General features: G+C 47.2%; 1 protein-coding gene across 3 annotated transcripts in view; it reads right to left on the reverse strand.

Annotated features, from left to right (window-relative positions):
- Window positions 1-21,989, reverse strand: part of ASCC1 (activating signal cointegrator 1 complex subunit 1) — an 87,863-nt gene that overhangs the window by 13,559 nt on the left and 52,315 nt on the right. For all 3 annotated transcript variants that reach the window (XM_080937580.1, XM_080937578.1, XM_080937579.1), the window contains exons 8-9: window positions 19,692-19,816; window positions 17,878-17,963 (exon numbers count right to left, since the gene is read on the reverse strand). In XM_080937580.1, coding sequence (XP_080793706.1) covers window positions 17,878-17,963; window positions 19,692-19,816 — 211 coding nt within the window. The remainder of the gene's footprint in view (window positions 1-17,877; window positions 17,964-19,691; window positions 19,817-21,989) is intronic.

Below are 21,989 nucleotides of genomic sequence, written 5' to 3' on the forward strand. Positions count from 1 at the left end.
TGCCTGCTCATACGGGGCAAGCCATATTCCTACACACAGACTCATCCCTTCACCGCAACAGGGAAAATGGAAATGTCTTGAGGGTGGGGCTCAGGGACAGAGATACTGGCCTGGGTATTGGAGGCTGAGGGACGTGCCCAGCATGGAGACAATTCCTCTGAGAAGGACCTACGAGTGTCTTAGCTAACCAAGGCTTACATGCTTTCCCCAATGTCCGGTGCTATTCTCTGCCACAACCTTTCCACCTTTAAACAGGATATTTTATGAAGACGCCTATGTTTACAATAGGAAGGATGCTGAGTCACTGCTCCAGAAGAAAGATTGCTGAGTCACTGCTCTGAGTGATGTGCTCCTCCATTGCTATGATGCCAATCAACTCGAGAGGCTGAAAGGCTTATTTGGCTTGTGGTTTCCAAGATTTCAGTCCATGGTCACATGGCCTCAGTGCTGAGTCTGTGGCAGCAGAGTACGCCACATCTGATTGTGAAGTAAAGGACATTTTTTATTTCATGGCATCCAGAAAGTGAGAGAGAACCACGAAGGATTCATGACCTAAGGGCACAACCCAGTGACCCACTCCCTCTGTGTAGGCCCTGCCACCTAAAACCATTGTCCTCACAGTAGCACCACAGCTAGAGGACCATGACTTTAACATATAGGAATCTGGGGGACATTCCGGAGCCAAACTGTGGCACACTCTGGTTTGTTATTGTTACTTCCTGCCAACAATCACTCCAGAAATACACAGACAGACAGACATAGACAAACGCCACTTTCCTTGAAAGGAGAAAAAGAGAAGGTTCACTAGGAATCTTTACAGCCACAATCTGGCCTCATAGAGCTGCAATACTTCTGAAGACCGGGACAGCAGCATCTACTTCAGAATAAAAGGCATTGCTTTTGGCAAGGCTTTACTATCTTCCTGTCATCTTCAAGTTCAGCCCTAACTCCGGCAGACAGGTTACTTTTAGTCTGAAACCTGAGACTGCAGTGATCGTGGTGAGAGAGTCAATAACAATAGCCAATAATAGCCGATAAAAAGAGGACACTGTGTTCTCACGGAGAGCCAAGGAGCACAGCCAAGGACAGTATGTGGGAGGATGGAGTGCTATCCGAAGCAACCTCCATAAGGGAAGTGCGAAAGGCTGTGTGCGCATCAGGGACAGGCACACCTCCTCAGGCTGTATGTGCACACGGGACAGGCACACCTCCTCATGCTGTGTGTGCACTGGGGACAGGCACACCTCCTCATGCTGTGTGTGCACTGGGGACAAGCACACCTCCTCAGGCTGTGTGTGCATTGGGGACAGGTACACCTCCTCAGGCTGTGTGTGCACACCAGGGACAGGTACACTCCTCAGGCTGTGTGTGCACACCAGGGACAGGTACACTCCTCAGGCTGTGTGTGCACTGGGGACAGGCACACCTCCTCAGGCTGTGTGTGCACACGGGGACAGGCACACCTCCTCAGGCTGTGTGTGCACACGGGGACAGGCACACTCCTCAGGCTGTGTGTGCACACCGGGGACAGGTACACTCCTCAGGCTGTGTGTGCACTGGGGACAGGCACACCTCCTCAGGCTGTGTGTGCACACGGGGACAGGCACACCTCCTCAGGCTGTGTGTGCACACGGGGACAGGCACACCTCCTCAGGTACAGTGCCTCACCCTGTCAGATGCCATTCCTACTTCTGGTGCATAGGTCAGAGATGGAGTCTCTTCTGAAGAGGAGTTTCCTGTCCCTCCCTGTTGTTTTGCTCCCCAGCCACCTGCAGGTCTCTGCTGGAGTGTGGAGGTCTGTTTATAGCCTGACTTCTCCTAGGGAGGCAGCAAACTGAGCAAAGGAAGAAAAGCTATAAAACCTTCTGCAAGTAATCACTTGGAGTTGCACTTTTGGACGGCTGGCCTGCACCTCGCTGCTGATGCAAGTATTATCAAGTTTGAGACTGCTGTTAAGACCAAATGACCTATTAGAGAGAGAATTAAAACCGATATATACAAACAGGATGCCAGGCAGTTCTGCTGAGCACCTCAATATGCAAAATGCTAAGGGACTTCTCTTCCCTGCAGGGCCTTTCCATTTTGAAAAGTAGCAAGAAAAATCACGGAGCAGGGGGAGGAGGCGGTGAAGACGGGAGGCTGTGCTGACAGGGTTGGAAAGCTTGTGCCTGACCTCCGCGCAGGCTGCACATGGTGACATTCGAGAGCTGGCATCTGAGATGGGCCAATGGCAGCTTGATCTGTTGCCAAGTTTCTTCCCCAGAAAATCCTACCTTGAGGCATGGCTGTTACTGCTTTACCATAGTAAACTGTCTGGCAGATGCTTGGCTAAGAGACTCCTCAGTCCCTAAGCCTGTAATGCCAGCCCCGAGGGTGGCTGCTGTCTCAGAGCTGACCCAGGGTTGAGTCTGCAGACAGCAGCCATGGGAAGAACTGGCGCTCATTAAACGTTGTTACCACTCTCAATTTCTATTTCCTGTCTGGTCACCTCCCGCAGACAGTGCTCAGAACAGTTCTCAATTGGTAAGAGGGGGTTCTCAGAGAAGAAGTTCGGGTCAGCAGAAGTGAAGCCCTAGAGCTTGTCACACAGGAAGACATAAGTGACTCTTGGCCTGGGGCTTTAGGGAGGTTGGGCATCCAAGTCCTGACTGTTGGCTGTGTCAAAGTAGCAAATGGAGAAAAAGGCGATGGGGGAAGGAGGGGCGAAGCCCGGCCCCACTCTCAGTTCTCCAACACAGGGATGGGGTCCAAAGTGAGAGCAGATCAGATGTCCTCAGGCAGCAGGGTGTCTACATATGCACAAACAATAGCTGTCCACATAATCGCTGAGCTAGAAACAGCTCTCGCAAGCTAGAAGGCCGACTGCCACATGCTATCAGCTCCGTTCCTGTCACCTCATTAGACAAGACTGAACCTCAGCAGGAGCCACAGGACACATGCCTTCAGTACCAACACCAGAGCTTTACACGTTGTGACACCCACTTATGTCCCCACGGTCACACTCCCACAGCCACCTTCCCTCTGTGAAGGTGTGGCCAGTTGTCAAACAAGCCTAAAGGGAAAAAAAAAAGGCTTTTTGGAAGGAAGAGCATTATCATGCCCAAGCATGCCTTGGATGCTGAAAGCCATGACAATCTAAAAGGCAGAGCAATTGGAATTCTGCTGGATTTCTAGGCAGACTGCTTTCTCTCTGGCTTTTAATTTTTGACAAGAATGCTCTGCCTTGGTTCTAAAATGATTTCATGGATGGAGTTTTGTCCTCAGAGCTATCTCGGCTTCATAGTGCTACCAGCTTCACAGGTCCCTAACGCTCAGAGCAATAACCACATAGCAGTACCACAAGGGTGCTTACCCATGGTGCTCTCCTTCAGTGAGGAGTGCATGAGTGTGTGTGTGTGTGTGTGTGTGTGTGTGTGTGTGTGTGTGTGTGAGATATGCTATCCACCATGCTTTCCTTCAGTCAGAAGTGTGTGAGTGTGTGTGTGTATGTGTGTGATATGCTACCCACCATGCTTTCTTTCAGTCAGAAGTGTGTGAGTATGTGTGTGTGTGTGATTGCACGTGCGATTGTGCAGGCTGGGTGTGCACTTAGGCTTTCAGGGCACACCCATGTGAACTCCAGAGGCCAACACTGGGTATCTATCTTCTTTATCATTTTTTAAAAAGATTTATTTATTTTATTTATTTTTAAGACATTTGCTTCAAATGGAAATTAGTTATTTTTTAAAGATTTGTTTATTATGAATACACTGTAGCTGTCTTCAGACACAGCAGAAGAGGGCATCAAATCTCATTACAGATAGTTGTGAGTTACCATGTGGTTGCTGGGATTTGAACTCAGGACCTCTGGAAGAGCATTCAGTTCTCTTAACCACTGAGCCATCTCTCCAGCCCAATTTATTTATTTTATGTGCATGAGCACACTGTAGCTGGTGCTTTATGCTTAGAAGTTAATCAATAAATGTCACCACATATTTCATTCTGAGTAGAACCAGCAGCGGGTCCCGGAACAGCAATGGCAACCTCTTGGGTTTTTTTCTGCACTTGCTGCCTTTGCCATACTGTGGCCTATGTCTGTTATTGTGTTGACTAGACCCTGTAGAACCGTGTCAGCATCCCCCCGGGCTGAGACAACATGTGGGAGTATTCCAATGCTGCTGCAAAGAGAAGTCAGCAGTGACTGTGGCTGGCAGAGAGCCAGGAGAGAAGCAGCATTGCAGGAGAAGCCAACCACAGCACACGGAGGGGGTATCTTCCCAGAACAGACGCTGGCTTCTGTCAAAACCAGCAACCGGCTAAGCCTAAACTCAGCCCGACAGTGGCTTCACCTCGCTGACAGCTAGCTGTACTAGTCTGTGTTAGAGACCTCATTAGAGTCTTCAGCTTCCAGGACACAGAACACAAGTTTCGGGGAAAAAATGTGTGGGTGAAACGTTGCTTGGATTTGGCTGTTCCTCCTCCAAACAGCACGCAACAGAGACAGACTGCAGCACTTGGAGCTGCTCTAAGGGTTGTCTCTCAAACCCGTCAGGTTGACGTGCACTGCTCTTCCAGCACTGGAAAGAGGGCAGTGCTCCCAGCCACTCCCACAAGCTCCTAGCTCAGTCATCCAGAATGGAGGTGGAAGGTGCCAAGGTGTCTCAGTGGGTTAAGACACTTGCCACCACCCCTGAAGACCAACCACATTTATCATTAACACAGCCAGGAACCCCACCCATCGTCTGACAAGGCATCTCATCACAATCTCCTTCCTACGCTTAAACATCTTACTGCTGTTTATGCCGAGAATGAACTTGGCATCAGTTGGTAATTCTAGCGCCCAGGAGAGAAGAAGGTGAGTTTGGTCCCGGCGCCTCTGGTACTCCCAAAACAAATCTTAAACTTCTGAGAAGAGATCCAAGTACTGATTCATTGAATGTTGCCTGCTAACTGCTCAGTAACTTCTTACTGCATCTTGAGGCCCCGTTAAATACACCAACTGATGAGGCTGGAGAATCCCAAGTTCAAGGGCATCAGACTACAAGGTAAGATCCTGATTCAGAAGGACTGTGATATATGTCATCATGAAGCAGATCTGACACCAGGCCTACACAGAGAAGCCCTGTCTCAACAAACGAACGAACAAACAGCCAACAAATGCAGAGGTGAAACATAACTAACTAGGGCTGGGGAGGTAAGTCCACATCACACATGCTCACACACTAAGCAACTCAGTTCTTGGAAAAGAAAAACTAGTGGTACAGAAGTTTTAACAAACAGTAATGTGACATGTGACCAAGGAGACCTGATGCTGACCTCTGGCCTCCACACAAGCACATACACTCATGCACAGACACACAGACACACAGACACACAGACACACAGACACACACACACACACACACACAAAGATGACTAAGCTAAGCTCTAAATTCTAAGTCAGGGGTCAGCAAACCTCTGTGAAAGGCCAGATGGCCACACACCCTTGGTCACAACAGTGCCAGCAGGTCCTTATGTGACCATACTGTGCTCCAGGATGGCTATGTGAGGCACACAGAAAGGAGTCTGCTTTTCACAGCGCTGGAGACACCAAGGCCTCGTGCACAGCAGGTGAGAGAAGGCACCATCCCTGTGCCACAGCCTTGCCCTCACATTAGCTGAGTTCCACAGGATTTGCTCATGTCCTGTAATCCTTCCTATGTGTTCCCTGTCCTGCTCATAGCTGAAAAACACTCAGCTTGTTCTTGGTCTGAGGACCAAATAGCAGGTGCCAGGTCACTCTGGGTCACCAGGCTCACTGTAGACCACTGTTCCGGTTTATGGCTCTGTCTAAAATATGCCCATGCCTACAGACTTCTATAATTACTTTTCTTTCTTTTGCTTTTGGTTATTTGAGATAAAGTCTTGCTATGTACTTCTGGTCTTAAAACTCTTGACCCCACCCCCATTCCCCCACACATGTCTTAACCTCTGGAAGTACAAGCTTTTGTTGGCACCTCAACTGAAGCTGCTCCCTCTCTCTCCTTCTCTCCGTGTGTGTGTGTGTGTGTGTGTGTGTGTGTGTGTGTGTGTGTGTGTATGTGTGTATGTGTGTGTGTGTATGTGTGTGTGCACTGGAGCCACAGGACATGTGTGGTGTGACAGCCAGAAGACAGCTTTGTGGCATGCTCTCTCCTTGTGGGTTCTAGGGGTTAAACTCCGTTTACCAGGCCTACGCTGCAAACACCTTTACCTACGGAGCCACCTACTGCTCTGATTCTTTCTTTGTTGTTGTTGGGTTGTTTGTTTGTTTTCTGAGATAGGGTTTCTCTGTGTAACCCTGGCTGTCCTGGCTCTGTAGACCAGGCTGACCTTGAACCCAGAGATCCACCTGCCTCTGCCTCCCTGAAGGGGAGGGATTAAATGCTGGGATTAAACCTGTGGACCACCACCACCAGGCTGCCATGGTTTCTTACAAGAACGTGAAACACGAATGAAAGGTCCTGCTAGCTTCTTGACAGCTTGCTCTAATATGAAATAGTAAGCAGACAATTTGTTTGTTTTGTTGATAAACAGTCTTGCTTGTGTAGCCCAGGCTTGCCAAGGACTTTTCATCTTCTTGCCTAACCTCCCGAATGCTGGGATAACAGATATGTTCTGCTACATCTGTCCTGGGTTAATATTTTTCTGACAATTCCCTTCCTTCCCTCCTTCCTTCCTTCCTTCCTTCCTTCCTTCCTCCCTCCCTCCCTCCCTCTCTTCCTTCCCTTCACTATGTAGACCAGGATGTCCTTGGACTCACAGAGAGAGAACCAACTGCTTCTGGGATAAAAGGTGTGCCTCACCATGCCCGGAACCCTTCCGTTTCTAAGGCTCCCGATTCTCTGATAAACTCCAAGCTTGGTTTCGTTTCTTTGAGTCCAGTCCAAGTTTGCCGTCCTGCTGACAGTCTGTGGCTGACAGTCTGCGCCTCTCCACTGAGTTGCTAAACTCTGTTCTGAACGCTTCCCTTGATGCCTAGTCTCTGTTATCTGCCTGCTGGCCACTCCGTGGAGGACTGCTCCTTGAAGACAGAGGGACAGTCCACTCTTCCAGAGGGAACGTTGCTTGCTGTTGCCATAGGCCTGCCAACACTACAGTCCTCAGACTCCTGACACAAGCTAACCTTGATGTCTCCTTGTCTTTTTTTTTTTTAAGAACCAAATAATGAATTAATTACAGTTCTGTTTTGTGTTTTACTATATGGCCCATGTTGACCTCAAGCTGATGCAGTCTTCCTGCCTCAGCCTCTCATGTGTGGAGAGCACAAATAATTTTTGCACTAAGGATCTTTGTTGTCAATTTCTCGATCTTCCCCTTTTGCTCAGGTTTCCTTGATCGCTCCCCCAGCCCCTGACGGAATACAAGTGTGAGCAGGTGGGTGAGCAGGTGGGTGAGCAGGTGGGTGAGCAGGTGGGTGAGCAGGTGGGTGAGCAGGTGGGTGAGCAGGTGGGTATGCTGGCTCTCCACAACACAATCCATACATACAGGAAAACCCCTCAGAGCTGCCCCCTCCACGCCTTGGTCATGTGACTGTCGTGAATACCAGGGTTACTTCTGATGGCGTGTCAAGTGAGCTGCGTTTTGTATGTAAGCAGGAAAGCCTTGCTGTGGAGCTGCCTGTCTGTCAGAAAAACCCGGAATTACTCAGTAAGGGTGAGAAAGCTGCAAATCACACTACATACAGCTATCAGGTCTCAGCATCTGAGAGAAAAGTAAATGACCAGCAGACAGAGAGAAATAGAGCTCATCAGCATAACTGCATGAAAACCTTTCGGACCAGATCAACATGCACACCGTATTTTCAAAGGCTGTTTGCTTTGTCACAGTGATGTTCCTTTTTCTAGTCATTATGTACAACATCAATAAAGATGATTTACTAAGAAGATGACAGAACTGACATCTGCTTTGTTACTTTACTACGTAAGATTAAAAGTTTTGAATCCTTATAGAGAGCTTCAGTCCAGCACATTAACCAATGGTAGTGCTCACGTTCCACCGCTCAGGAGGTGGAGGCCAGAGGGTCAGAAGGTTAAGGTCACCCTTAGCTCTACAGTGGAGTTTATGGCCAGCCTGGGCTACTTGAAACTGTCTCAAAAACAAATAAGCAAGCAAGCAAACAAAAACACTTTTCTTTTTCAAGTTGTACACCATATGCAGCATGAATCCAGAGACAGTGACTTAGCCCCAAGTGCAGGGGCAGGTGCTCATCTTCCCATAATGCAATGGGTTTAGTGAGCAGACAAGGGATTTTTTTTTTTTTTAATGTTTGAGGTTTGAGGGAAACAAATTTAAAAAGCCAAGTAACAAAGAAGCAGTTTCCAGGAGTTGGAATGCTTGAGCTGAGAATTACTATGTAAAAAAATATGTCAAGTTAGAAAATATACTTTCTAATAATTTTGCTTTGCAATCAGCATTTTATGTGTGTATATATTTATTTATTTGAGGCAGGGTCTCACATGCTGGCCTCAAACTCTTGACTATTTTGCCCGTACCTCACAAGTGCTATGATTACTGACATGTACCAGCATGCCTAGTTCATGTGGTATTGGGGATCAAACCCAGTGCCCGCCGCCAGGCAAGCACTCTACCAACAGAGATATATATCTAGCCCTCAATAAACACCTTTTTAAAGCTGTGAAATTCCTGGCTTTTGGTCCACAATGAAAAAAGTTTAGAGTCAACTTTAAGTCAACAAGAGTCAGTGAGACAGCTCAGCAGATAATAAAGACTCTTGCCTAGCAAGCCTAAGGCCTGAGTTAGCAAGCCTAAGTTCAACCACAGGCTCCCAGTCAGTGGACAGACCAGTTCTTGAAAGATGTCCTCTGAGGACCACATGCACACCATGGCTCATGCAAACCTGTACTCACACCACACAAGAACACACACACACACACACACACACACACAAATAAAAATTAAAACAAGTAAAAATCTCAATTAACCAAAAAGTCAGTAACTCTTCTTAGGCCTACTATGAAAGTTAGGTCACAAAGTCACCCAAGAGACAGGGGAGGGCACAAGAATCATAACTTAATCCCAGCACCGAGGAGGAGGACATCAGGGAAAATGGGGCTGGAACAGAAAAACCGCTGGAGGTGTTGTGTGGAACAAATGTGGAGGCTCAAGCCCTTGGGAGGCTGAGGCAGGATCATGAGCTCAAGGCCAGCCTAAGCTACTTAGGAAGCTCCAGTCATAAAACACTAGAACCCAGAACAAAGGGACTGCACAGCTACCATAGGAAACATCGAGAAACCTGACATTTTCCTGCTAAGTCAGGAGCAAGGCAAAGAGGCTGTCATGCCTGCCGTTTACCCACACTCAAAGTCCCAGCTAGGAAGTAAGAGACAAAGTTAAAGGAAGACATATTTGGAAGGAAGCAATAAACTGTCTTTTGTCACAGATGACATGATGCTCTAGGACCTAGATGCTACATAAAAAAATACAAAAGTTGGGCTGGAGAGATGGTTCAGTGGTTAGGGGCACTGACTGCTCTTCCAGAGGCCCTGACTCAATTCCCAGCAGCTACGTGTTGGCTCACAACCATCTGTAATGAGAACTAATGCCCTCTTCTGGTGTGTCTGAAGACGGCTACAGTGTACTCATATACATAAAATAAATAAATCTTTAAAGAGTCCAAAACTTGGGCATGGTCGTGCATGCCTTCAATCCTATCATTCAGGAGGCAGAACTGTTGAGTTGGAGGATAGCCTGGTCTACATAGCAAGCTCCAGGCTAACCATGGCTACATAGTAAGACCTTGTCTCAAAAACAACAGCAACACTTTTCTTAGACTTAGTGATAATATCTACCAGCTTGTAAGACACAAGAGTAATGCTCAAAATTCAGTTTTCTATTCATCATCAACGAACAATCAAAAATTGACAGTAATATAGAGGCTGGAAGCTGGGCAGTGGTGGCTCATGTCTTTTATCCCAATACTGCAGGGGCAGAGGCAGGCAGAACTCTTGAGTTTGAGGCCAGACTGGGCTACACAAAGAAACCCTGTGTCACAAGGGGTGGTGGTGGGGACTAGATGGATGGTTTAGCAGTGAAGAACACTGGCTTATCTTCCAGAGGACCTGGGTTTGATTTCTAATGCCTACATGGTGACTCACAGCCAGAAGTAACTCTAGTTCTATGGGGTCCAACACCATCCTCTGATCTACAGGGGCATCAGGAATGCATGTAGTGCACAGACAGACAGGCATTCAAACCATCCACAAGCAAAAGCTTTTAAAAGCAACAACAACAACAACAACAACACAGTTTCATTACTAACACCCCAAAAGGGAAGATACAAAGGTAATAAAATTAAGTAGTACCTTAGTATCTACTTAAGGAAAACTACAAAACTCTATTGAAAAATAACAAATAAAAACCCCACAACAACAACAACAAAACCCTAAAACTAAATAATTCATGGACAAATCTAACTTGATCTATTGATTTAAAACAACTTCAATCAAACCACCAGAAAAATAATCCTATGGAAATCAAAAAAAAATGATTCTAAAGTTTACTGAGAAAGGAAAAAAACCAAAATAGCCAAATCAATATGGAAGAACAGTCAGAGGAGCAATGGCAGCCAAGCTTGAGCCCTGCTGTGAAGGAGGAGAAGATGGAGGTGGAGTGAACAGAAAGAGCAGGGAGTGCAGTCACCACACCCCATGTGCTCCTGGAAACCATACTTCGGGCAATGAGGAAACAGGGAAGGACAGACTCACGGCAGCACCGACAGAAAAGCTGGGATGAGTGGGCTGTGCTCACTCTGGTGGGGCACCAGATATCTGCAGAGCAACCCAGAGCCTATTCTTCATGTGCAGCAGGACACGGGAGGTGAGCTGGTCTAGCTGGGTCTCTATAAGGGAGCAATTTCGGGGTGTGGTCCTCTGGGAAGAGGAATCGCTGGGTGCTAGTCTTTTTAAACACACCTCCAACATCTACACATAGGAAGAAGGCTTTGCCAACTCCCAAGGGTCTGAGGCATTTGTCCTTGTCAAAATACACATTCATTCAAGGCTTCCAACTCTTCACATGGAATACAACAGAAGACTCAGAAAGAAGCCCACATAAATCAACTGATTTTTAATAAGGGAGCAATGGCCACAACATGGAACAAAACTCAACTGGGGCAACCAGCAAGACAATGACTCTGGCTGAATGAACATTCTGTTCTGTTTCTTTTTTTAAAAGATTTGTTTATTTTATTTATATAAGTACACTGTCCCTCTCTTCTGACACACCAGAAGAAGGCATCAGATCCCATTACAGATGGTTGTGAGCCACCATGTGGTTGCTGGGAATTGAACTCAGGACCTCTGGAGGAGCAGTCAGTGCTCTTAACTGCCCAGTCATCTTCAGCCCAACATTCCATTCTTTACAAAAATGAATCAAAACACCTGAACAGGAACCACCAAAGAGGATACACATGGTATCTGGAAAGACGATCCCTCAGGCACAATGCATCTATCATGCCTGTAATCGCAGAACTTGGAAAGTAGCAGCAAGATGACCAGGGGACCAAGTACATGCCCTCTCTCACACACACACACCCCCCCACACACACACCCCACACACTAACACACTACACACACACACACACACACACACTACACATATATACACATACCACACACACACTACACACATACACACACCACACACACACACTACACACACAGACACACTACACACATACACTACACACACACAAACACACTACACACATACATACACACTATACACACAGAGAGAGACTTTAAAAGAATATAAACAAGAAAGAATGAACCATGCTCCAAACACTGAAAAGACCAAAAGTGACAAGGACACAGAATCAAAGGAGATCTCAGTCATTGCTGTGGGAATCCGAGATGATGCAGCTCCTGTCAAAGACAGCTGGGTATTTAAAAAATATATTAAGCACACTCTTAACACATGACCCAGCCACTGTGCTCTTTGTTACTTATTCAAAGACATTTATAGATTTATGTGTAACTGCCACAACTTGGAAGCAATCAAGAAGTCCTTGAATGAGGTGAAGGAGAAAGCACGGGTCATCTAGACAGCAGCATATCACTCAGCAATAGAATGAGGCGTCAAGAGGGGCTGGAGTACCGGATACTCTTTCAGAGAAGCCAGGGCTGACCCACATGGCACTGCACAACTGTCTGCAACTCCAGTTCTGGGGATCCAATGCCTTCTTCTGACATGTGTGGGTGTCGGGCATGCAATGCATTTAACACACAGATATAGTTGCAGGCAAAGTACTCAAGCCCATGAAACAAGATAATTATTAAAAAGGATAATTATTAAAAAGAAAAGGTGTGAGGGGAACATGAATGCATCTTGCGGCTGTGATTTCTTCTGGAGACAGAGTTGTGATGCCCTCAGTGGCTGGGAGGGAGGGAGGGATGGAAAGGAGGGTGGAGACTGAGACTTCTCTGCTGCTGCAGAGGTGGATGCACCCACACTGTGCAATGAAAAGCAAGAGTGAGCCTCATGAAACAATGGACTTGAGGTTCACTCTGAGCTGATGGACTGCTATGGGCTGGCCACCAGGGGCTGCGGGTAGATACACTGGGGAGGGGGTGCTCTGCTTTCTGCTCACCTTCCTGTGAACCTAGAACACTCTAAAAAGGGAAGTTTATTAAACGAACAAACACAGGTGCAGGAGAGATGTTAAGAGTTAAGAGCACTTGCTGCTCCTCCAGAGGAGCTGAGTTCAGTTCCCAGCATCCTTGTCAGGTGGATCTCAGCCTCCTGTAACTCCAAGGCCAGGACCAACAACCTCTTCTGGCTTCTGTGTGCACATACACATGTGGTATACACACCAACAAACACATGTACACATAAATAAAGATTTAAAAAATAATCACATAAGTCCAGATTTCTCAAGATTATATAAATCTTTAAAAAAATGAAATTTTTACCTCATGTCTACACACACACACACACACACACACACACACACACTTGCAAGCCAAGAGGACTGCCATGAATTAAGGTGATACTGAGCAAGATCCTATCTCTCAAAAAGCAAAAGAATTTATCTTTCAAATAAGATCAAGAATTTATTCAAAGCCAGGCTCTTTCCTGGGAATATTAAACACCTTGGGACACATTGACTGAAGAGCCAGTCAGGGGCGTGGTGTGGGGTGAGCTCTACTTCCTGACCTGGCCAGTCATTGCACTGTTTCGGATTCTGTCAAACAGTACATAAATGCTGGGTCCATGTACATTTGCAGGAAAAAACTTCCTTTATGAAATTCAAACTTCCTTCATGACAACTGGGTAACGGCCTCACTGAAATCTCATTCTGGAGATTTCTCTGAAGGCTTGCCCGTCTTTAGGATACACAGGTAGCTTTCTCTCTCCTAAGGAAACTCCTCTCCCAGGTTTGGAAGGGCAGGGTCTGTCTCTCCTTCCACCCCCTCTGCACATCAAGGCCCGACAGTGCTACAGTCACAAGTCTGTCGCCTAATAAAGCTCACTGTAAAAATAAAAGAATAAATGAAATGCATTACCCTTCCCAGTTTCCTCTGAGGACTCTAAGAACGACCCACGATCAAATAAAGATGGATGAAATCCTGGGAGAGGCAGCTCCCGACCAACTCCATCCAGACTCAGTGTGGATGAGGACTGAAGCCATGTTTAAGGGGAAACTATTAAAATTAATATACCCACTTAATGGTGCCTGCCTCCTAAGTTAAAACCCTCTCACAATAATGTAAATGTCCCTCAGGCTTCCCTTGCGGTTCTCACAGTGGTTTTGTTTTGGAGAGAGTCACGTTCTGTAGCCCAAGCTCTCCTGGAGCTTATTACGTAGCTCAGGATGGCCTTAAACACAGGGAGATCCTTTTGTCTGGGCTCCAGCTCCCAAGTGCTAGAGTCACACACATTCGTCAGCACATCAGGATTAAAACATACCTTCCCCTGCAGTTCAAAGGACTGAACCTTACGCATGCTAGGCAAGCAATCACCACCAAGCTACACCGCCAGCCCTGTTTTGGGATTTCTGAGACCTGGCCTCGGTAAGCTGCCAAGGCAGACCTTGGACTTGCCATCTTCCTGATAGCTCCTGAATGGCTGGGATTACTGGCCCGTGTCACTCAGCCTGCACCAGGAGTTTCTGAAGTTTAAGGAAATGGCAGTGCCCTCTGCTCTGGGACCTGCAGTGTTTTCCATGGGCTCTCAGACGCCCTGGTTTGTCTTTACTACCCAGGGCCGCTTCCTCAGCCTGCAGTCAGTCTGGTGAGCGGAGGGTCTTAGGACTGGTTCTGATGCTTCAAGCTACTTCTAAGCAGAAGGCCACCATGCCTGGCTGTCAGTCAGTTCCCTTAGCTCCTGCTGTCCTCAGGTCAGCCTTGTCTCTTCAGTTAGTAGCCTCACAGCCAATGGCTATATCAATGCATCTTTCCTGCCACCTCTCAGAAATGGAAACTCTCAGGGACATCATCCTATTAATGTTGCCCAGGCCATCTTCACTAATGCATGCGCCCTCCTGGAGCCGTCAGCACACCATAAAAACATCTCGGCTGGCTATGGTCTCTCCGTGTCCTCTCTGAACGACACAGAAAAGCTCTTTGTCAGATCCTCCTTCCAGAGCCTTCCCTCGGGAAGTCTTGTTTTAACTAGGAATAACCAGACACTGGTCAGTTACAGCTTCTCTGGCTCCGAGAAGAGCTGTATAAAAGAAAAAAGTGCCTTCTGTGTCCAAAGCCATTAGAGAGTTCTTATTACTAAAGGCACAGAGAACACACACTGTTCCACGGAGCCAAGAGGACCAATCTCCCTCCTGGAGCAGAGCAGAGCAATCAGCCAGCACTCATTAAATTCTCGGAGCAATGAGCAATGACTCTTCCCAGCTTTGTTTCTGCATGAATAGCTGAGGAGCTTGACTTCTGCCAAGGCTGCCTCCGAAGACGCCCTGCTCCCTGGCCTGCGAGCTGTTAGCATGCTTGTTAGTGCGTTACAAAAGCTTGGGTTCCTCTGTGGCCAACCCGGTTAGCCTGTCTGTCTACTCCAGTCAGCTCCTATCTTGTTAACGCCATTTCTTTCTTTCTTAAGATAATAATGTTGAGGCCTGTGAGATAGTTCATTCCAAAGACGCAGCTGCTGGTTTTGACTACCTGAGCTGGACCCCTGGGACCTTTGCGGTGGGAGGGAGAAACCAAAGATGTCCTCGGGTCTCTTTGTAATTGTAATTGTAATTTAAAATCCAAAATAGGCCAGGAATGATGGTTCATGCCTAAGACCAGCCTGGTCTACATAGTGAGTTCCAAACCAACAGAGGTTATATAATAAGATCCTGTCTCAAAAACAAAAACAAAAAAAACAAAAACAAAAACAAAAAAAACAACAAAAAAAATTAAAATAAGAAAAGTTTCATCATTGAAATATAAAACTCCCAGTCTGTTTTCTAAACATGTCCCTTTATTTCAAGGGCTCCAGAGAACATGGTTTCTCATGTGCTAGTTAGCGAGCAAATCTAAAAGGTGGTAGGTAGCCTACAGTTACGTAGGGTGTATGTAGGCCGGGCTGATATGGCAATTACACCCACAGCCTTGAGTTTTGAAGAGATCTCATTCTCTTGGTTAAAACACAGGCGAAATGTTCTATCTCCTGAAGCTAATGATTAAGAAGGAAACTAAGAGGAACTACAGAGATTAGAGGATGTGCTGCCCCTGGTTACAGGGCACTTCTCTTCCAGGATTTTATGCTGTCACTGCCTAACAACCTGCCCTGCACCCAGAGGCAGGAGCTCTTGAAAGCAAGGACTGAGTCATAACCTGTCTCACCTTAGAGTCAGGAAGTGTCTTGTACAGTTGGTGTACTCAGAACAGAGCTTTGATTGTCATTATTTTGCTGATGGAGCTCGGACCCAGCCTCCAGCTCACACTGAACACCTGTTCTACCCCAAATCAGGCATCATTCTGGTTCTGACATGACCTCAAACATCTCATGATTTCCACCTAGATACGGGCTACCCTTGCACAAAGCAGCAGGAAAATGCTAAACACAAAAGTTCTGAGTATTCTTGGAAATCCCAGTCTGTGCCACTAGCTAAAATTGCTTCCCCAAAAGTTTAGCCACAGTGGATCCTGTGTTAGAGATTCAAAGGAGAAACTACATGGTCTCCAAACTCCAACTGGGCTCAGCTCAAAACCCGCCTAGGCATGAGGAAGGGTACCGTGGCTTGTCAACACTAGAGGGAGCTACACTCACATCACCACGGGGTGGTTCATGGCAGGAAACTTCCTCTGTTGACTTGATTTGAGAATTTTCTGTTCATTGCTTTTGTTTGTTTCTCTGGTTTTCCAGAGTCCTGTGTAGCTCGGACTTGCCGTATGGGTGTGGAGGACTCTGATCTCCTCATGCTCCTTCCTCCATCTCCTCACTGAGTCAGGCACACTTGGGTTTTATGTTTGGCTTTGTTGCTTCATCTTTTCTTTTTCTTTTCTTAAATGGAGAAAGAGATCTTTAGGAATGGCTTGAAGCCAACTTGGTTCTCATGGAATTCAAATGAAGCTCAAACAGCCTGTGGTACAAGTCAGGGGGGAGGAACTTTTTGGAAAGAACCTTTGGAATGAGGTAAAGGAATGGAAGTAAGAGAAGGGAGGGGTGAGAGCCAGCACACCTAAGATGCAGCAGCTCTGACCATCGTTACACACTGTGATGGCTAATCTTGACTACACTGGAGTCAACTAAAACCAAAGGTGCCAGGACACAACTGTGAGGGCACACCTGTGAGTGCTGGGCACACCTGTAAGGACACACCTGTGAGTGCTGGGCACACCTGTAAGGACACACCTGTGAGGGCTGGGCACACCTGTAAGGATGCACCTGTGAGGGATGGATGCAACTATGAGAGTTTTTTTTACTTGCCTGAGTCATCTAAATCCAGATCATTCGATATGATAAGACCACCCTTAATCTGGTCCATGCCTTTGAGTCAAGCTATACAAAGACCATGGACAAAGGAAGCTTTGGCTCTTTGTCTGCATGCCCTCACTCTTGTCAGCAAATTCGATAGTATGAGAACCTACTTCTCTGGGATTCCAGTAGATACTGAAGACCAGCTGAGACATCCAGCTTCATGGACACATCGGCTATCTTGAACTTTCCATCAAGAAATAGATTTATACAAGATATACAGGTAAATATCAATTCTGTTCTTCTGAAGTACTGTGACTAACAGACATGCACTCCCTCTCTACCTCTGGAAAACAGTCATGGCCTTGAAGCCATGTGACCTAAACCATCAGAAAACATATGAATTATCAAAAGCCTGTCTGTCTGTCTCTGCCCAGAGGAACCACAGCATGTTCACCCAACAGAGCAGCCAGAACAGAGGCAGTGTGCAGAAGACAGAAATGCAGGGCAGCAGAATGCCATGCATTTTCTGTCTCAGAGATGGCTGTGATTCAGACCAGTGAGGTCTCAGCAGTCAGACACTGACTACCTTTTAGGACACAGGCTGCTCCTGAGTAAAAATAGACTAGCAGTAACCTTGGAGAGCAACTCCGTGGGTGAAGAGAAAAAAAAAAATGTACTAGATCAAAACAATTTCTTCACTTAAAAACTGCAAGCTCAAACCTCTAGAGTATAAAGTAAAGCTCACTGGGTTCAAATCAAGTATCAAAGTAGCTGGGAACGTCAGTCTTAAGTTACAGATCGCAAACACTCTCGAGGTGCTCAGAGGATGGGTGGGTGGAAGGACAGATGGACGGACCTAGGGAACCCCCCAACACCTCTCTCTTACACTACAGCATTTGGCAACCTTTCACAGGAAGCAGAAGGACGCACATCAATGTTAAAAGGTGACAGCTTGCTTCCTCCTCATTTGGAGATGCGACAAAAGACTTCCATGTTACTGACCTTTAAAATGTTTCGGCCATCAAAAGATTCTCTTTCCTTGAAGATGTATTTGCCATCTGCTGTGTAGAGATTGTACCTGCCTTCAGCTGTAAATAATCCAGAGACAGTGTGAGAGGAAGCTGAGAAGATTGTACCTGCCCTGAGTGTCTATAGGTTCCCAGGCCGCCTAGCAAACTTCTCACCTACTGCTTTAGGAGGTAGGAGGGAGAGGGGAGGAGGGAGGAGGAGGAGGGAGGAGGAGTGAGGAGGAGGAGGGAGAGGGGAGGAGGGAGGAGGAGTGAGGAAGAGTGAGAAGGAAGAAGGAGAGGGAGGAGGAGGAGGGAGGAGGAGGGAGGAGGAGGGAAGAGGAGCACTGAGAGTCAGGAGATAAGGCTCCCACGCTGCAGTGCTCTCAGGCGCTAACTGTACACACTGGCTAACTGACAGCTCTCCCTCGGATCTCCGTTTCCCACTAACTCACCTCCAGGGACTTACAGCCACCAGATAGATGTCATGATTTTAATTGTGTTAAAATACACAAAAGCTTACATACAAACCATTAAAGTTGCTGGTGTCCGTTCTTCCACTTAGTTGGGGTGGGGGAGTGCTACCATTAAAGCTATGCATACGTCCTACATGGGAAGGCAGCAAGTGCACCTTGGCCTAAACAAAACTGTACTCTAGCTGACTGAGTTAATTTAGGTTGTGTGTCCCAAAAGTCAGCCAGAAGATTATCAAAGGGAATGGAGCCGGGTGTGGTGGGGGATTTAACATATCTTTTCATGTCCTTTTCAAGTAAAAATTCAATACCAAAAAGCACAGGGAAGAGAAAATTCAAAGGCTCTCAAGGATTATTTAACTTTCAGAATGCTGGCTGTCCGGTAACTCTTCCCTGCCTTCCGGCAGACCTACCCACACTCCTGTCTCTACCTCTCCAGAAGCTCTTCTATTGTACAGGTCTGCAGAGCCCAGGTCAGTGCCGACAACTGCGTGGGCAGACCCCAGGAGACCTACAGTGTGGGAATCTTGACCTAGCACAGAATGGGAGGTGTTCTAAACAAGACCCCACCCTCAGGCATACCCCTCAGCTTAAAAACAAGTTCTGAAAGCCAGCACTTGGGATGCAGATGGAGATCAAGGGCTCAAGGTTAAATCCCTCTACAGAGCAAGCAGAAGGCCAGCCTGGGTTACATGACATCCTGTCCTGAAAACACAGGCAACACAAACAAAACAGCTTCCCTGCTAAGAAAAAGGAACATGAGCAGTCTGGAAAGAAGTAAATCAATACCAAAGAGACTATTAAAAAGTAGACAGTGTGATAGAAAGTGCTTGCCTTGCAGGATGAGGGCCTCACTGAGCTTGATTCCCAGAACCCAAGGGGAGAAAAGCTCGCATGGTGGCACACATACTTTTAGCCCAAGGGAGGCAGCGATACGAGGGTCTTGGTCTCACTGGACAGCCAGACAACCCTACTAAGTGAATTACAGGCAAGTGGGAGACCCTGTGGATTGAAAGAAGGGGGCAAGGTGCAGGGAGACCGAGGCTCTACATTGTTTAGGTTAAATTTACCCGGGGCATCTTAAATCCTTCTAACCACATGCATACTAAACAATCACTTTACCCTAAATTGTACCCCAAGCTGTTCTTATGTTTCTGTGTACAAAACCTGACAAGCCCATGTGTGACAGAACTAACTGCATGCTAGGCATGCCCCTGCCGTGTGCACTGGGTTCATCAGAACAAAGGCTTATCAGGGACTCGTGACTACCACTCAGTACTAGCTAGTCTCAGAGGCCTTGCTGATCACCGCCTTCCGCACCTCTCCTGGGACTTACCGTTGGGGTCTTTCCTGAGGAGAGTGTTCATGACTGTGGCATGCAGTTTCACACTGGTCCACTCTTTCAGGATGAGTCCCAGTGACTGAAAGCGTTCCAGCACTCGATCAACTAGTTCCTGCAGCCTGGAGTGTGAAGCAACGACATTTTAGTAAACTCCAAACCCTGACCACTAATTCAACAGGAATAGAGTGTGTTATGCAAAGCCCTGCACCAGCGGTGGACAAGGCCACAGCCCCCACCAGAGCTCACTGTCTGATTAAGAAGGACAAGTCACTGCCATTTACCATGACACACACCTGTAATCCCATCACCCAAGAGACAGAGGTAGGGAGTCATAATTTTGTTGGTTGTCTTGTTTGTTTATTTGTTTGTGAGTCAGGTCTCACTATGTAGCACTGGCTAACTTAGAACTCACTACACAAACCAGCCTGGCCTCAGACTCACAGAGATCAGCCTGCCTTTGCTTCCCAAGTATTGAGATGAAAAATGTGAGCCTCCAAGCCTGGTAGGATCAAAATCTTGAAGCAAACATGAGACACACAGAGTTCCAGGGCAGCCTGGGTCACAAGACAAGACCCTGGGGAGAGGGAAGAGATGTCACAGTGATACAGTATTGGTTTTATGACAGTAGTTGACTGCGTGGAGACATAGTTTTAAGCATATTCTTAAAGGATTAATAAAGATTCACAAACAAACCAGAAAGTATGGCCACTTCAAGTTATTAAAAAGCAGTTCATGCAAGACCCCAAGGCGAGCAGGGTCACAGAGGCAGTCTGCTGGTTACTGGACCCTTGTGACAGGGTAAGAAGGGCTGGAGGTGAAGCCATGGCCAGACCCTGGAGTCAAGCTCCTAACGGGGACCCGGTGTCCATTTCTGAGCTTTGACTCTGGCCAGGAGAAAGGGCTTGCGAAGTGGAGAGCAGTGAAGAAGAGGCCGGCTGCACGGTGCCGGCTGGGGGCCTTCCATAGAGAAAGAACAGCAGATAAGGCACCGACCACCACACCGAGCACAGCACACTGAGAGCCAAGTCACTTCGTCCTCACAGCAGTTACCCCTAATTCACCAACGAAGGAGCTACGCAGAGGGAAGTTACAGAACTTGAACAAAGTTGTATAACTTCTAAGTGGCAAATCCAAACTTACACACACACACACACACACACACACACACACACACACACACACACAGGGGCTGAGGTGTTGCTCAGTGGTAGAATGTGTGATTAATATGTATAAAGCCCCAGAGTCGATCCCAGCTCTGAAGCAATTTTCCTCCTAATTTAAAAATGTCTTTCTTTTCTTCTCTTTGTGTGTGTGTGTGTGTGTGTGTGTGTGAGAGAGAGAGAGAGAGAGAGAGAGAGAGAGAGAGAGAGAGAGATAGAGAGAGAAAGAGAGAGAGAGAGAGAGAGAGAGAGGATAAGCAAGCAAGCCACACTGGGTTTGGATGTGTGACATTGCAAGTGTGGAGGAGAGGTCAGAGACACCTTGTGGGAGTCAGATCTCTCTCTCTACCATGTAGGTCTGAGGCTTGAACTCCCAAGTTGTCAGGCTTAGCCACAAGCACATCTGCTGAGCCCTCTCGCCAGCACCTTTTCCATAATCTTTTCAGTTGGTGTACATACAGAATAACTGGTTCAATTATGACATTTTCATGTGTACGTACATATCCTTATCTTTGTCATAGTCACCCTCCTGCTACCTTCCTGTGTCCCTCTCCCCACAAGTCCATTTTAATTAGTTAAATATTTAAGACTAGTTTTAAAAATCAGCACAAGCCAGTCTGCCTTCAGAGTCCGAGTCCTCGGGACCCCAGCGTGAATGAGGAAATGGTAACACCTCCTACATTAGCCGACACTCTGGGGCACGAGCGGGAAGGTTACATGAGAAGGGTCTGCGGTTCAATGGAGGCAAGTGACAGAAATGTGGTGGTCAGCTCAGCATCCTTCAGCTGGCACACGTTCTTGGAAGACAGAGGTCAGGGGTCCTCCTCAGCTACAGACTGAGTTTGCAGCCAGCCTGGGTCTCAATGAATTAAGATGGAGGCAAGAGACAGCTGGGCGCAGCCTCCTGGGATGCATCCCTAGAAGAGGGCAGAGAAGGAGCAGGAGACAGAGAGGCTGAAGGAGTACCATGGGGCACGGCCAGCTCGGGCAGAGGCGGGGACACCTGTAGCAAAGCAGTTTCACCAGAGTCAAAAGTCTTGTGACAAAGGAGAGGAAGAAATGGCAGCCTTTGGCGGGTCACAAGGAGCAGTGTGGGCACTGACAAACCCTAAAAAGCCAGGAACTGAGGAAC

The sequence above is a fragment of the Micromys minutus genome, assembly GCF_963924665.1.
Source record: "Micromys minutus genome assembly, chromosome: 25".
Lineage (NCBI taxonomy): Eukaryota > Metazoa > Chordata > Mammalia > Rodentia > Muridae > Micromys > Micromys minutus.